This window comes from Mirounga leonina, unplaced genomic scaffold (genome assembly GCF_011800145.1).
Source record: "Mirounga leonina isolate KUSES-001 unplaced genomic scaffold, KU_Mleo_1.0 Mir_94, whole genome shotgun sequence".
NCBI lineage: Eukaryota > Metazoa > Chordata > Mammalia > Carnivora > Phocidae > Mirounga > Mirounga leonina.
In genome coordinates this window covers 45,735,892-45,748,497 of record NW_023270855.1, presented here as the reverse complement: position 1 = coordinate 45,748,497, position 12,606 = coordinate 45,735,892, and the positions used below count along the sequence as shown (strand labels likewise).

The 12,606-nt window shown below is 60.4% G+C and overlaps 1 protein-coding gene across 2 annotated transcripts; it reads left to right on the top strand.

The window, feature by feature from the left end:
* Positions 1-6,057: 6,057 nt before the first annotated feature.
* TMEM59L (transmembrane protein 59 like) lies at positions 6,058-11,189 on the top strand. 2 transcript variants are annotated; one of them, XM_034996476.1, is made up of 8 exons: positions 6,058-6,222; positions 7,189-7,345; positions 7,447-7,556; positions 8,677-8,829; positions 9,407-9,509; positions 9,993-10,110; positions 10,211-10,328; positions 10,579-11,189. In XM_034996476.1, exons 1-8 carry the CDS (start codon positions 6,058-6,060, stop codon positions 10,705-10,707), a joined length of 1,053 nt encoding a protein of 350 aa, XP_034852367.1. In that variant the 3' UTR covers positions 10,708-11,189. The 2 variants fall into 2 exon arrangements, with proteins under 2 accessions (XP_034852367.1, XP_034852368.1); XM_034996477.1 differs by lacking the exon at positions 8,677-8,829.
* Positions 11,190-12,606: the final 1,417 nt, after the last annotated feature.

Genomic DNA, 12,606 nt, shown 5'->3' with positions numbered 1-12,606 from the left:
TGGAAAGAGAGTTCTCAGGCTGGTAGGGGCTGAGTGGGGGCTTCCGGCCTCCGCCCCGCCGCGCACCGCGCGCGCCCTGTCCCGCGGCCCGGAAGCCCCCACTCAGCCCCTACCAGCCTGAGAACTCTCTTTCCAACCCTGCCGGCTCCAGGCTCCCCACCCCCAATCTGGGACCTGGCGCCCCCAGTCCCGTTTCCATACCCCTGCCCACTTCTCTGCACCCTGCTCTCAGCCCCGTGCCCCTTAAGTGTCTCCTGCGGCCCCCAGCCCTGGCCCGCTCCTCCCCCCATCCTGTCTCGGCCCCCACCCCAGCTTTTGGCCCCGCCCCCCCAGTGGTCCCTGAGCCCCGCCTGCTCCCATTTCCACCCCCCGCTTCTTTCCCTGGGGCCTGAGAGTCGCAACCCCCAGCCCCACGCCCTGGACGCGCGGGTCCCACCGCTCTCGGCCCAGCGCCCCCCGCCTCCCACTTCATCCCGCCTCTCCTCGGTCCTCTGCGCGCAGCCTCGGTCCCAGGCTTTGCTGGAGGGAAGACTGAGAAAAAGCTGGAAGGCAAAGGAGTCCCGGGCCCTCGCCCTGGCTCAGCTGTCCCCTTCACGCAGGACACGGCTGAGGTTCCTCGGGGGGCTCCCGGGGACCTTAGGAGGGAGCTCCCGCGTGGACAGACCGGGAGAAATGGTCCCCGGTCGGAGCGGGCACGGGGGTTTGCCCAGGTCCCGCAAGCGGGACGGGAAGGATTCCCAAAAGGAGAGCCGTAAGGAGCACCCCCCCCGACTCAGTGACACCCCTCCCCACGGAAACATCAGTTCAGCGGCCCGCGGGTGGGGTGCGCCACGCAGTGAGTAATCGCTCCGGCGGCCGCCGCCCGCCGACTCCAGGTAACGCCGGCTGCCCGGAGCGACGCATAGTCTGTCTTCCCTTTTTTGCGCCCGGATCCTTCTCCGTGTTATTATTCTTGGCCACTGCTTGGGTTTCGGGACCCCTCCTGGCCTGGGCGCCTCACCCCCAACCCCTCCTCTCGGTCAGCACCCAATACGGCTCCCAAGATAGAAGGGCTTCTGGCTTCTAGGGCGGAGGTTTAGGGGGTGCTTGAGAGGAGAGTTCCAGGGATGCCTCCAGCCTGGAGGTTTGAGTCTCAGCCCTGCCCCCAGTGGTGTGCCCAGAGAGAGGAAGGGCTCTAACTCCCCCTTACAGGGGGGTTCCCTTAGAGGCCTGGACCCTCTCTCCATATCCCTAACTAGCCAATGGGGCAAAAGTGTCCGAGGGTGGCTCAGGAGTCCCCACCTCGTTTGCTCAAGGCTACCCTCCCTGTTATTTGGATCCCCAGCTCAGACCCCAGATTGTCAGAGAAAAGAGGATTGGAGGACAGGATCCTGGAGGCTCTGCACACCCACAATCTGGATTCTGGATGGGTTTATGAGGGGGAGAGTAAAGCCCTGGAGTGGTACACTTCCGTTTACTGAAGCAACCAGGCCTCTCGGCCTCAGTTTTCTGCTCTGTACAATGGGCGGCTCCCAGCCAGACTAAGGTCCTCTGTGAGAAGACGCAACGTTACAGAAGGTGCCACAGTCTAAGCCCTTGGCACAGCGCCCGGCACGGGGGGGGGGGCATGTTCTCTTGGAGCAGGGATGGTCCCCAGGCCTCAGTTTGTCACCTCTGAGAAACGGGGCCATAGTTCTACCTGCCAGGTGATCCAGAGGATTAAGAGGCGGTGGCAGTTCTTGACTAGAATTGTGTTTCCAGGAGAGCGCAAGCCCTCCTCCACAGCCTCTGCCCTGCAAAGTTTGACTCCCTCCTGAAGGACTTCAGGCTTCTGGAGGGATATTTTGATATTCCCCCCCATCTCTGCTCCTCCCCCAATCATCCCCGGGTTTCGGGGAAAAGGCTCCCCCATCCACCCAGGTGCTCAGGCCAGAGACCTGGAGGCGTGCGTGACAACTCTCTCCTTCGCTCATCCCCCACGTCCAATCCATCAGCAAATCCTGTTGGCTCTGATTCCAAAACACATCCCCATTCTGAGATTCTGACCCCTTCTCCCCACCCTGTCCAGGTCCAGGCCCCACCATCTCCCTCTGGGATGGTGCCCGGCTTCCTCCTGGGCGTCCCCGGTGGCCCTCCTGTCCTTCCTTGTCTGCAGGGCAGGCAGAGAGAGCTTTTAAAAGAAGCAAAGCAGGTCTTCTCTGCCCAGCCTCCCTATCCCCCCTCCTCTCTCTTCCTCTCCTCCACTCTCCTTTTCCCTTTCCTCTCCCTCACTTCACTCCAGCCACGGCAGCCCTGTTTCCCCAAACACACCAGGCTTGTTGCTATCGCAGGGTCTTTGCAGATTTGCTGTTCCCTCTGCAGGGATGCGCTTCCCCCAAATCTTCCCCCACTTAACACCTTCTCTTCCATCATGTCACAGGCCAAGTGTCATCTCAGAGGGGCACCCCACCCTTTCCAGGCACCCTTCATCCCCTTCACCTTTTAAAATTGTCTTTCTAACACAGCTCTTTGAACATTGTCTTACTCTTGAGACTTACTTTCTTTAGACTGTGAGTGCCCTGAGAGCCATTAGGACCTTACGCGGGGCCCAGTGAGGGCCACAGGAGAAGAGCTCAATGAATATTTGCAAAATGGAAGGATGGAGAATTCTCAGTCCTTCCAAGTGGCAAGAAAACTCAGTCCTAGTGAATCATGCTGCCTGGGGTCCCCGTGAGGCCCACGCCCCCTGACTTGCTATGTGACCCAAGCTGGTAGCCATCCCTCTCTGGTCCTTACCCACAGAAGGGTAAGGATCATTTGCCCAGCCCTGCCCTGGAGCCAGCCCCCCCCCCCCCGGGGGACCTTTCCCTCCTACCCTTGTCCTTTAAGAAAAAGAATTTACCCCCCCCCCCCCCCCCCCCCAGGGGCTCCCTGCCCTGCCCATGGTGCTCCCAGCGGTTTAACCCCTTCCTCCCCAGTCCCACCGCCTTTTGCCCTGGCAGGGAAGCCAGCATTGACAGAACTTCTGGCAAATATTGACCCAAGTCCTTGAAGGCAGCTGGGAATGTACTGAGGGGGCAGATGGAGAGAGGGCCCCACCTGGGCCGGGGAAGGGCTCCTCCGTAGTCCGCACACTCTGCACCTAAGGATTAGGTTGGGGGACACCCTCCAGCCCCAGCTCCCTGTGTAAGTGAAGGGCATTGAGGGGACGCTGGGGAGAAGGCAGCGGTTAACAGTACCTTCAGTGGCCCATAGGAACCCAGAGCCAGTGGGAATGAGTAGAGCACAGCACTGCCTCTCCCATGCTGAGACCCCTATGCTCAGGGCCCCTCAGTATGGGATTAGCTGCCCGTGTTCCAGGCCTGTGTTCCCAGGAAGCAGGGGCAGTGAGGGTCTGGACCTGGACACTGGGTTGGGGCAGCAGAACTTAGGTTCAGGACCTGTGTGCAGGAAAAGGTGGGGCTTTATCATTTCTACCCTGGAGCTTGAGCCTGGGTAACTGGGATGCCTAGGTTGAAAGCTTTGTGCACCGAACTTGAAAAATTCAGACCCCACAGGCATTGGAGGTGGGGCCTCAGGAGTGCCCCCTAGGTCTAGGTCAAGGCCCCTGCGCCCCCAGCCACGGTGGCCTGGGTTCCCTGCCTCTCTGCACCCTGGAGAACCTCGGATGTCTGGGTTCTAGGAGGCGCCAGCTGCGGTGTATGTGTGTGGGGGGCGGACAGCTGTACCCCTTCCCCCCCAAGACCCCCCCACACACACCGTCAGCAAGCGCCGGCGCCACCGTGCCGTGCCTCCTCCTCAGCCTGTACCCGGCTTGAGGGTGGGGGTCAGCGGGGTCGTGGTGAGGGCGGCAAGGGACAAAGGGCGCTTGTCCGATGCCCGCCCTGACCTCGGCCGCCGCTTCCCGGACGCCCGGCCAGCCGCTGATTCACGCCCAGGCCGGCCGCAGCGCCCCGCGCCCGCCGCCCCCGACCGGGCCGCCCCGGGGGGTAGGAAGTGGGGGGGGGGCGAGGGGCGGCGCCGAGTCAACTTTCCCTCTTAAGCCCCGAAGGAATGTCGGCGGATTTCCTGAAACCCGACCCCGGCCGCCCGCCGGCCCTCCCGCCCCTCACCTGGACCTGCTCCCTCGGGAACGGCAGGAGGGGCGCGGGGGCTCACCTGGGGGGCCAGGGTCAAGTCCTCCTTCCGCTCCCGCCCCCAGCGGCCTCGTAAAGCGGAAAAGGGGGTGGGTGGGCGGCAACCAAGCCCCCTCGCTCTTCTCCGGCAACTTAGGCCCGCGCTCCCACCTCTCCAGCCTCAGTTTCCCCTTCCGCAAAAGGATGCGGGGAGTCTTTCTTTCCTGTTGCTCTTTAAGTGACGCCTCTTATGTCCGATGCCCCAACCTCCGCCCGCCTCTCTTTGCTTCTCTCGCTTGTATCTGGGTCCACCCCTTTTCCCACCCTGAGCCTCAGTTTCCTTAACTGTAAATTAGACAACGCTACGGGTACTTCCTTATAGGTTGTTGCAAGAAAATACCTGGGAAGGGCTTTGTTTGGAATGAATGAAGTACAGTAATTGTGGAAGAGGCTTAAGCGCTCAGGGCTCTGAACTGACATGTGTGGGCTTGAATCCTAGCTCAGCTGAGGGGTCCTGGAGCCTGTTTCCCACCTGTGAAATGGGAGACAGCGTTGGTCTTAACCAATGGCTATTGCCCAAGGCACAGGCCCTGATTCGCGGGGGGCTCGACCCGGGGTTCCCTCGCTTTCGCGAAAACTGCGGGCTGGAGGCCCTTGCCGCAGGGTAGCCGCGGCGTAGCCCAGGAGGGGCGGGGCGGGGGAGGGGCCGCGCGGGGATCCAGATGTTCAGGGTCCGCCAGGCACAGCCGCGCCTGATTAAGCCACGTGGGGGCCGGCAGAGGCCGCGGAGATGAAAGCGCCGCGGCCGGCCAGGGGAGGGGGTGCGCCAGGCCCCCCCGGGGTCCCTTCCTCCTCGGCCGGAACCTGCGGCGCCCTCTGACCCGCCGACCCCGAGTGGCTGCCGCCCCGTCTGTGGGGGCGGAGCGTAGATGGAAACCACGCGGGCGGCAGCGCGACCTCGGCAGGCACCTGCACGGGGCATGCCAGCGGGGGGGAGGGGGGGTCGTCTTTGCAGGGGACCTAGGCTTAGGGAGGCGCCCCCACTACCATGGCTGACAGAGAGGAAGCTAGGGAGACCTCTTAAACCGAGATTCATGGGGCTCCAATCTGTCACCTTGGAGTGTGGCAGTTATGGAAGCCAGAAGTGTCCCTGTGTGTCCCAAGTTTTCCCACAAGAATTAGGAATTTTAGCAGCACTTCGACCCCGCGCCTACTTGCACCTCTGTGCCCCCTCCCACTCAGCCCCGGGGCCGAGAGGCCCCCAGTTGGGGTAGACAGCGCTAGATCCCCCAGGCCTATGGATCAGGGCTGGGCCAGAAGGGGGCGAGGCTGGGGAGACCTTGAAGGGCCTGGGAGGGCTTCCTACAGGAGGCAAACCAATTACAAAGTTGCCGCCCCTCTCACTAGGGTGGCAAAGGACACGATGCCACAGACCTTCCCGAGGCCTTCGCTGCCCCAGCGCTGTGACCCTCACTCATGTCCTTCCATCTCCAGTCTCTGGCTCCCGCACCACCGCCCTCCTACCTCCTCTTCCAACACTCTCTTTCCCGCCTCAGGGCACTCGCTCGCGGTTCCCTGTGCCTGGATTGCCCTCCCCGCGTGGCCAGCTCAAATTTTGCCTCCTCGGGGAGGCCCTCCCTGAATCCCCTGGCCAAGAGACACCCCATCCCATCACCCTATTCGTTTCCTTTTGGCCGCATAGCGCTGGCTGAGATCCTCTAGCCCGTGGACACGAGGGAGGTGTCCCGGCACCCCCGAGATGGGACAGACGGCGGGGGATCACCGTCCACCTGCCCCGCCCCACCCGCACCCCGACGGTGCCGCAGCGCGTCTCCCCCGCCCGTTCTCCGCATCCCCCGCCCCCCCTTCCCAGGCTGCCTCGCTCGGGTGACGTCAGCGACCCGGTCCCCGCCGCCGCCGCCGCTGCATCCTCGGTGCCTGCCAGGAGCCGGCGTCCCCCGAGCCCCGCGCTCCCCGCACGGCCATGGCTTCGGTCGCGCTGATGCCGCCGCTGCTGCTGCTGCTGCTGCAGCCTCCCCCCGCCACCCCCGCGCCGCCCGCCCGCGACCCCTTCGCCCCGCAACTCGGGGATACGCAGAGCTGCCAGCTGCGGTGCCGCGACCGCTATCCTGGTCCGCAGCTGTCGCAGGTGAAGCGCATGCGGCGCCAGCCGGAGGACCCGGGATCTCTCCGGTGGGGGAGGGGCTGGGGATGCGGTTCCCTCCGTTGCGAGCGCGGGATAGGGGTTCTTCAGAGCGGGAAGGAGTCGGAAATGGGGGCTCAACAATGGAGGTGGGTCCCTCTGGTGAGGGAAGGACTGGGGTCCCTTCTGTCGAGGCGAGCGCTGGGGTCGGGGGTCCCTCGGATGGAGATGGGGGTTGTTCCTCCAGCGGGGGAGGGGCTGGGGGGGTCCCTCGGATGGGGGAGGGTTTGGAGATGCAAGTCCCTCCGATGAATGCGGAGTTGGGGGGGCCCATCCAAGGGAGGGGCGGGGAGGGGATTGAGGCTTCTTAGGCCAGCTTGCGGGCTCTGCCTGCACTCGGCTGCGCCAAGACCCTCGGGGCGCCCATCCCCCACTTCCCTCAGGTCTGACGGTCCTCTCCTCTTCCTCCCCCTCCTCCTCTCCTCTTCCTCCTCCTTCCACATCCACCTCCCTACCCCACCAAGAGCTACCAGCCCCCATTCACATCCTCACCCACCCCCCACCAGCTGGATCTCCATTTTCCCAGGCCAGAAAAGATGACAAAACCTCCTCCTCTTAGCCTCCTCCCTCCTTCCTCAGGCCTGACAATCCCCCTCAATCTCTGCCCTCCTCCCTGGAGCCTTGGCGTGGTCCGGGGGGTGGGGAGAGGGGGGCATTTCTCTCCAACTTATCCATTTTACAACCATTGCCCAAACCCACTGTCCTCCATGGTCCACCCCCTCTCCCTTCCTCAGAGCTAAGAACCCCCACTAATATTCTTAGCCTTCCCCTCCCCACCTCAATCTCTCTGGATTTGGTGGGGGAGGAGGGAGAGAACAACAAATCTTCTACCTCCTGCTCTGAGCCCGTGCTTCCAGTACAAATCTCCTCCTGCCCCTCCCCCTGGCCTGAACCCCATGCCCCCTCTCCCAGGCAGAGCTTGAGGAGGAGGACCCTTCTGAGTCCCCCTATGAGTATGACAGGGCTGTCCTGATCAGTGCTTGTGAGCGCGGCTGCCGCCTCTTCTCCATCTGCCGATTTGTGGCAAGGAGCTCCAAGCCTAACGCCACCCAGACTGAGTGTGAAGCAGGTGAGGGCTGGCCGGGTGTGCCGGGGTGGGGAGAGATGGCCTGGGAAGGGTCACCCTCTAGTCACCTCTCCTGCCCCCTCCCCATCCCACCCCACCCCCAGCCTGTGTGGAGGCCTATGTGAAGGAGACGGAGCAGCAAGCCTGCAGTGAGGGCTGCTGGAGCCAGAACCCTGAGCCGGAGCCTGAACCCGAGCCGGAGCCAGAGCAGAAGGTGGGCACCCTCCCACCTGTGGCCCTGGGACCATCCCCCCTCCTCTCTCTACCCCACCCCTCAAATCTGCACTCATGTTCAGAGTGTCCCAGGCTCTGTAGTCCATTCTGGGCTTACTGGGGATCCTCGATGGAGTCTTGTCTTGCCTCAAACCTCAATTATCATCTCTGTGATATGGGAAATACCCTCCCTTCCCACCACCGGACAAGGAGTGAATGCAGAAAACAGCCGGTGGTTATCCATCATTTGTCCTGGTCCCGGCCTGATCATAGCCTGTCCCAAATTCCTCATGCCACCTAGAGGCACCTGGGACAGTGTCACTCCCATTTCATGCCCACAAAGCAACTGCCCAAGGTCACACAGTTAGGGCTGGGCAAGAGATGGCATTTAAAGCTGGTGCCACCAGGGCTTGTGAACATCCCTTACCTCACTCATCTTCAGTGCTAGCTGAAGAGCTGACTTTATTGAGCCCCTACTGCATGCCAGATGCTGGTCTAAGCACTTTCCTTTTGGTGAACAGGTGGCCCCCGTCATGGGGGGGGGGCTCAGAACTGAGTTTTAGGGAGGAGGAACTCCCCCACCCCAGGGAGAGATCATAACTGCTCACCCGTCGTGTCCATGAGTGAGTCTAGGAAACACTGTGTCAGGGGAAACTAAGGCACAGGAAATCATTTATCACAGCCAGGGAGCCCTGGACCAAGAGTGCCCAGAAAGCTCCTCCCCTTCACCCCTTTGCCTCCACCCCCTCCAGGCCTTCATTGTTCATAAAAGCACGCTGCACTACCATTCCTTCCTGTTCTGAGTTCTCTCCTGACGCTGTCAAAATAAGAATGATGGTGTGAGATGTTTAATAATAGCAGTTACTACATACTACACATCGGTGCTGTGCCATCGTCTAGTTGAAGTCTCACAACAACCCCATGACAGAAGAGAATCAGCCCCGTTTGAGGGCTCAGAAAGGGCAGTCCCCTTCTCCAAGGGCAACAGCGTGCCGAATGCCGCATTCATGGCATGAAGCCCTGTTGCCCCAAACCACTCACGAATTCCGGTCACAGTGAACTCTCCCAGCTCACCTCCCTACCTTGGTGACATGTCTGTGCCTTGGGCCTTCGCTTGGCAGAGAAAGGTCCTGGAAGCTCCAAGCGGGGCCCTTTCGCTCCTGGACTTGTTTTCCACCCTCTGCAATGACCTTGTCAACTCGGCCCAGGGCTTTGTCTCCTCCACCTGGACGTACTACCTGCAGACTGACAATGGGAAGGTGGTGGTGTTCCAGGTGAGGGGTCTGGCAGAGGCCGTGCCAGCGTGGTAGGTGGGTGATCAGGGTAAGAAGGTGGGATGCACTGGTTGTTGGCTCACGGGATGCAAAGTCCTCGGGTGATCAATGTTCGGAGCCAGCTAGGTTTAGGGGTTCACTGCCTCACTCCCCTCCTTGACTCTGCTTCGCTTTGTGGTGGTTGCATTCCCAGGCAAACTCTTCCCTCCTGATGGCTGGGTGGATGCCTAAGGCTCTAGGGTATAACCTCTCTGAAGCTTTAGCTCAATTGAGACTTACTTTGATTGGCCCTGGCTGGGTCATGTGACCATCTCTCAGCCAATCCCTGTGATTCTATCAGCCTAGCTCGTGTTCCCACTTCAGGAGCTAAAGGATCAGGTCAAGAGGAATTGAGATGCCTGCACCAACAGGGAACCACGTCCCTGATGTCACAGCCCACAGCCCAACAGTAGGGTGTCCTCTCTGCACCCAGGGGAACTATGTCCGTAACCTACATGGGACACAGAGATGCACTTCCCAGGGCCAACGTGGTGCCTTTCTAATTGGCTCTTTCTGTGCTGTCTTGTTCCTGGCCTAGACCCAGCCTGTGGTAGAGAGCCTGGGGCACGAGGGGGCCCGTCTGCAGCGAGTAGAGGTGACCTGGCGGGGATCCCACCCTGAGGCCTTGGAGGTGCACGTGGGTAAGGTCCGAGGCTAGACCAATGTTCCTTCCACAGGTGGCTCCACAGCCATAAGGAATCCTCCTGGCAAATGAACCCTCTAGGAATGGGATTTCTATCTCTCAACTCTTAGGGTTCCTTGGTCCATCTTCCAGGGTTCCATGATCCATCTCCCATGGTTCTGTGGTCTGTTTTCCAGGATCCCACAGTCCATCTCCAGGGTTCTACAATTCTTCTCTTGGGGATTCATGATCCTTCTCCCAGGGTTCCATGGTCTGTCTCCCAGGGTTTTGTGATTCATCTTCCTAGGTTCCCTGGTCCATCTCCTAGGGCTGCCAGGTTCCATGGTCTATTTCCCCAGGATTCCACGGTCCATTTCCCAGGGTTCTATTCCAGGACTCCATGCCCCATTGCCCTAGGTCCCGGCCTCCTTTCTCCTCTCCATGGCTGCCGTGGCCTCTTGGGAGAGGCCCGGGGGCTGCTAAGAGGTGACCTGTCTCTCAGACCCTGTAGGCCCCTTGGACAAGGTAAGGAAGGCCAAGATCCGAGTCAAGACTAGCAGTAAGACCAAGGTGGAATCCGATGAGCTGCAGGACAACGACTTCCTCAGTTGCATGTCCCGGTGGGTGGCAGGACCCTGGGGGTGGGATGGGAGTGTAGCTGGAGGGGAGGGTCTCCCAAACCCCACCAGGACCGCTGAGCGTGCCTTCTGGGCGGGTCAGGCGCTCGGGGCTCCCTCGCTGGATCCTGGCCTGCTGCCTCTTCCTTTCTGTGCTGGTGATGCTGTGGCTGAGCTGCTCCACCCTGGTGACCGCACCTGGCCAGCATCTCAAGTTCCAGGTGGGTGGGGCTGGGTGGAGGGGTGGGAGAAGGGCCGCTCCTTGGCCCTGAATTGGGCCACTCACTCTCCCCTGGAGACAAGGTCCCCTGACTTCTTGTGTGACACTGGGCAAGTTTCTTCACTTCCTTATCAAGTGAGGGGAACAATGCCAGCCCTTAGCTGGGGTGACCTGAGATCAGGGGTGGGAAGGAGCCTTGGCAGGGTGGGGGCTCAGTAGCCCTCCCTCCCTCCCTCTTCCTCCCCCTGCAGCCCCTGACCCTGGAGCAGCACAAGGGCTTCATGGTAGAGCCAGACTGGCCCCTGTATCCTCCCCCATCACATGCCTTTGGGGACAGCCCCCCACCCTACAAGCTGAAGCTGGACCTGACCAAGCTGTAGGTCTCGATCGACCCATGCATCGCCCAGTGCAGGGGCTCCTTGGGCCTCACTTGCCATGTGCCCAGGAGTCCAGGTCAGGGTGGGACCATCCTTGGGCTCCTCCACCCCTGATCCTTCTTCTTTCCCCAGTCCCTCCCCTTGCCCCTCTGGGTCCTGGGATTGCCATGCCCCTACTGGGGGGCGGGATCTGGCTTTGGTTCCTCCCTGCTCCCCCCTTCCCCAGAGTGTGCTACGTCTGTCTTCTATCTTGTAGCTTCTTGAGTATTCAAACCCCAGTTCTGTGCTGCCTCTCTCCTTCCTCCTTTCTCCCTTATTGGGTGGGGGCTGAGAGCACAGGGGAACCACCCTGTGCTAGGGCTCCCTCCTTTTCCCCACCTCCCCTCCAGAGATACAGTCCCAAGAGAGGAGGCCCCTGAGAGAGATGGTGGTGGGCAGCTCCCTGCTGGGAGGGTGGCTGAGGCTGGGGTTGCAGCATGGGGGTTGGGAGGAATAAACCATGTATGTAAAAGATATTTTGGACTGAGCCTACTTCTTGTCTTTCCATCTGCCCTTGGGAGAAATGGCCTGAGCATGGCCATGGCACCTGTCCACTTGGCCCCTTCTGAGAAGGGGACAGCCCTGGGAACTCCCCGTGGCTTCAGGAAGGACAGCCCCCTGCGGCTGCCCAGCCCACATCACGATTCCGACTAGGGATGTACCTGGAACAGTGGCTTTTGCTACCTGCTTGGCCCAGATGGGGCGGTACCCCTTCTTGCCTTCCTTTTGGGATCCCTCCTCTGAAATGCATTGGTCGAATCTTGAGGAGGATGTTTGGTTAATGTTGCAGCCATCTGGCTTCCATTCCCCTTTCTTTTGGGGATGGAGCTCTGCCCCATTGGGCGCAGCTTCAGGGCATTGACAGTGGGTCCTATCCCCTTCCCTATCCAAGGGATCCAGACTTGGCATTGTTGCCCTGTACTTTGCATTGGAGAGGAGTCTTGCAAGACAGGAGCAACCTACCCCGATGAGGCTACAGCCTTGGCTCTCCATCCTTCCTGTCCATTCTTCAGACTCCCAGAGATCCTCCCCAAAAAATCCCTTTTTAGGTTCAGTCAACTGAAGTGGTTTCTACTGCTGGCAATCAGAGATTCCTGGGGAGAGTTTGGGATGAGGGGTGTGGTGGTCAGTGGGGTGGAGGTTTTCAGGGGCCAATGGAGGCCTATGGGTGACAGGTGGGTGGGGGCGGGGGTTAGAGAGAATCAAGCGGGGCTTATTATCAGCCGTCCACCCTTCACCTTGCCTTGTGTCCCAGGAGATCCACTTGGGGTCTCTGCCTTCTGCTAGACTCAGCTGGGGAGGGGGTGGGGGTGGGTGGGGATTAGCACAGGCAGGAGGTAGGAGGAGAGAAGAGTGAGAGGTCAGGGTGTTTCTCTCCTGGTGTCTCCCTTCATTTCCCAACCTTCAGCCTGTGCATGGTCACAGCTCCCCACTACTACTCACCCGGGGTGCTGCACCCCCTCAGGTCAGTTACCCAACCCTGCCCACACCTTGGCAAATATCCCCTTTACTACAACCAACTCTTGAGGCATCCCTTCTGAGCAGCTCCTACTTCCTGCCAGCACCCTGCCTGATACCATGAGCATCAGGATCCAACATTATTTTTTTTTAAAGAATTTATTTATTGGGGAGCCTGGGTGGCTCAGTTGTTAGGCATCTGCCTTCGGCTCAGGTCATGATCCCGGGGTCCTGGGATCGAGCCCCGCATTGGGCTCCCTGCTCTGCCGGAAGCCTGCTTCTCCCTCTCCTACTCCCCCTGCTTGTGTTCCCGCTCTCGCTGTGTCTCTCTATGTCAAATAAATAAAATCTTAAAAAAAAAAAGAATTTATTTAATTTTAATTTAAAAAAATTTTTTATTTATAT

Excerpts from the sequence above, each read along its gene's own strand:
- TMEM59L (XM_034996476.1), top strand. The coding sequence starts at position 6,058 with ATGGCTTCGGTCGCGCTGATGCCGCCGCTGCTGCTGCTGCTGCTGCAG. Across the intron at positions 7,346-7,446 it reads CCAGACTGAGTGTGAAGCAG|CCTGTGTGGAGGCCTATGTG; the intron begins GTGAGGGCTGGC and ends CCCCACCCCCAG. Across the intron at positions 8,830-9,406 it reads GGAAGGTGGTGGTGTTCCAG|ACCCAGCCTGTGGTAGAGAG; the intron begins GTGAGGGGTCTG and ends TTCCTGGCCTAG.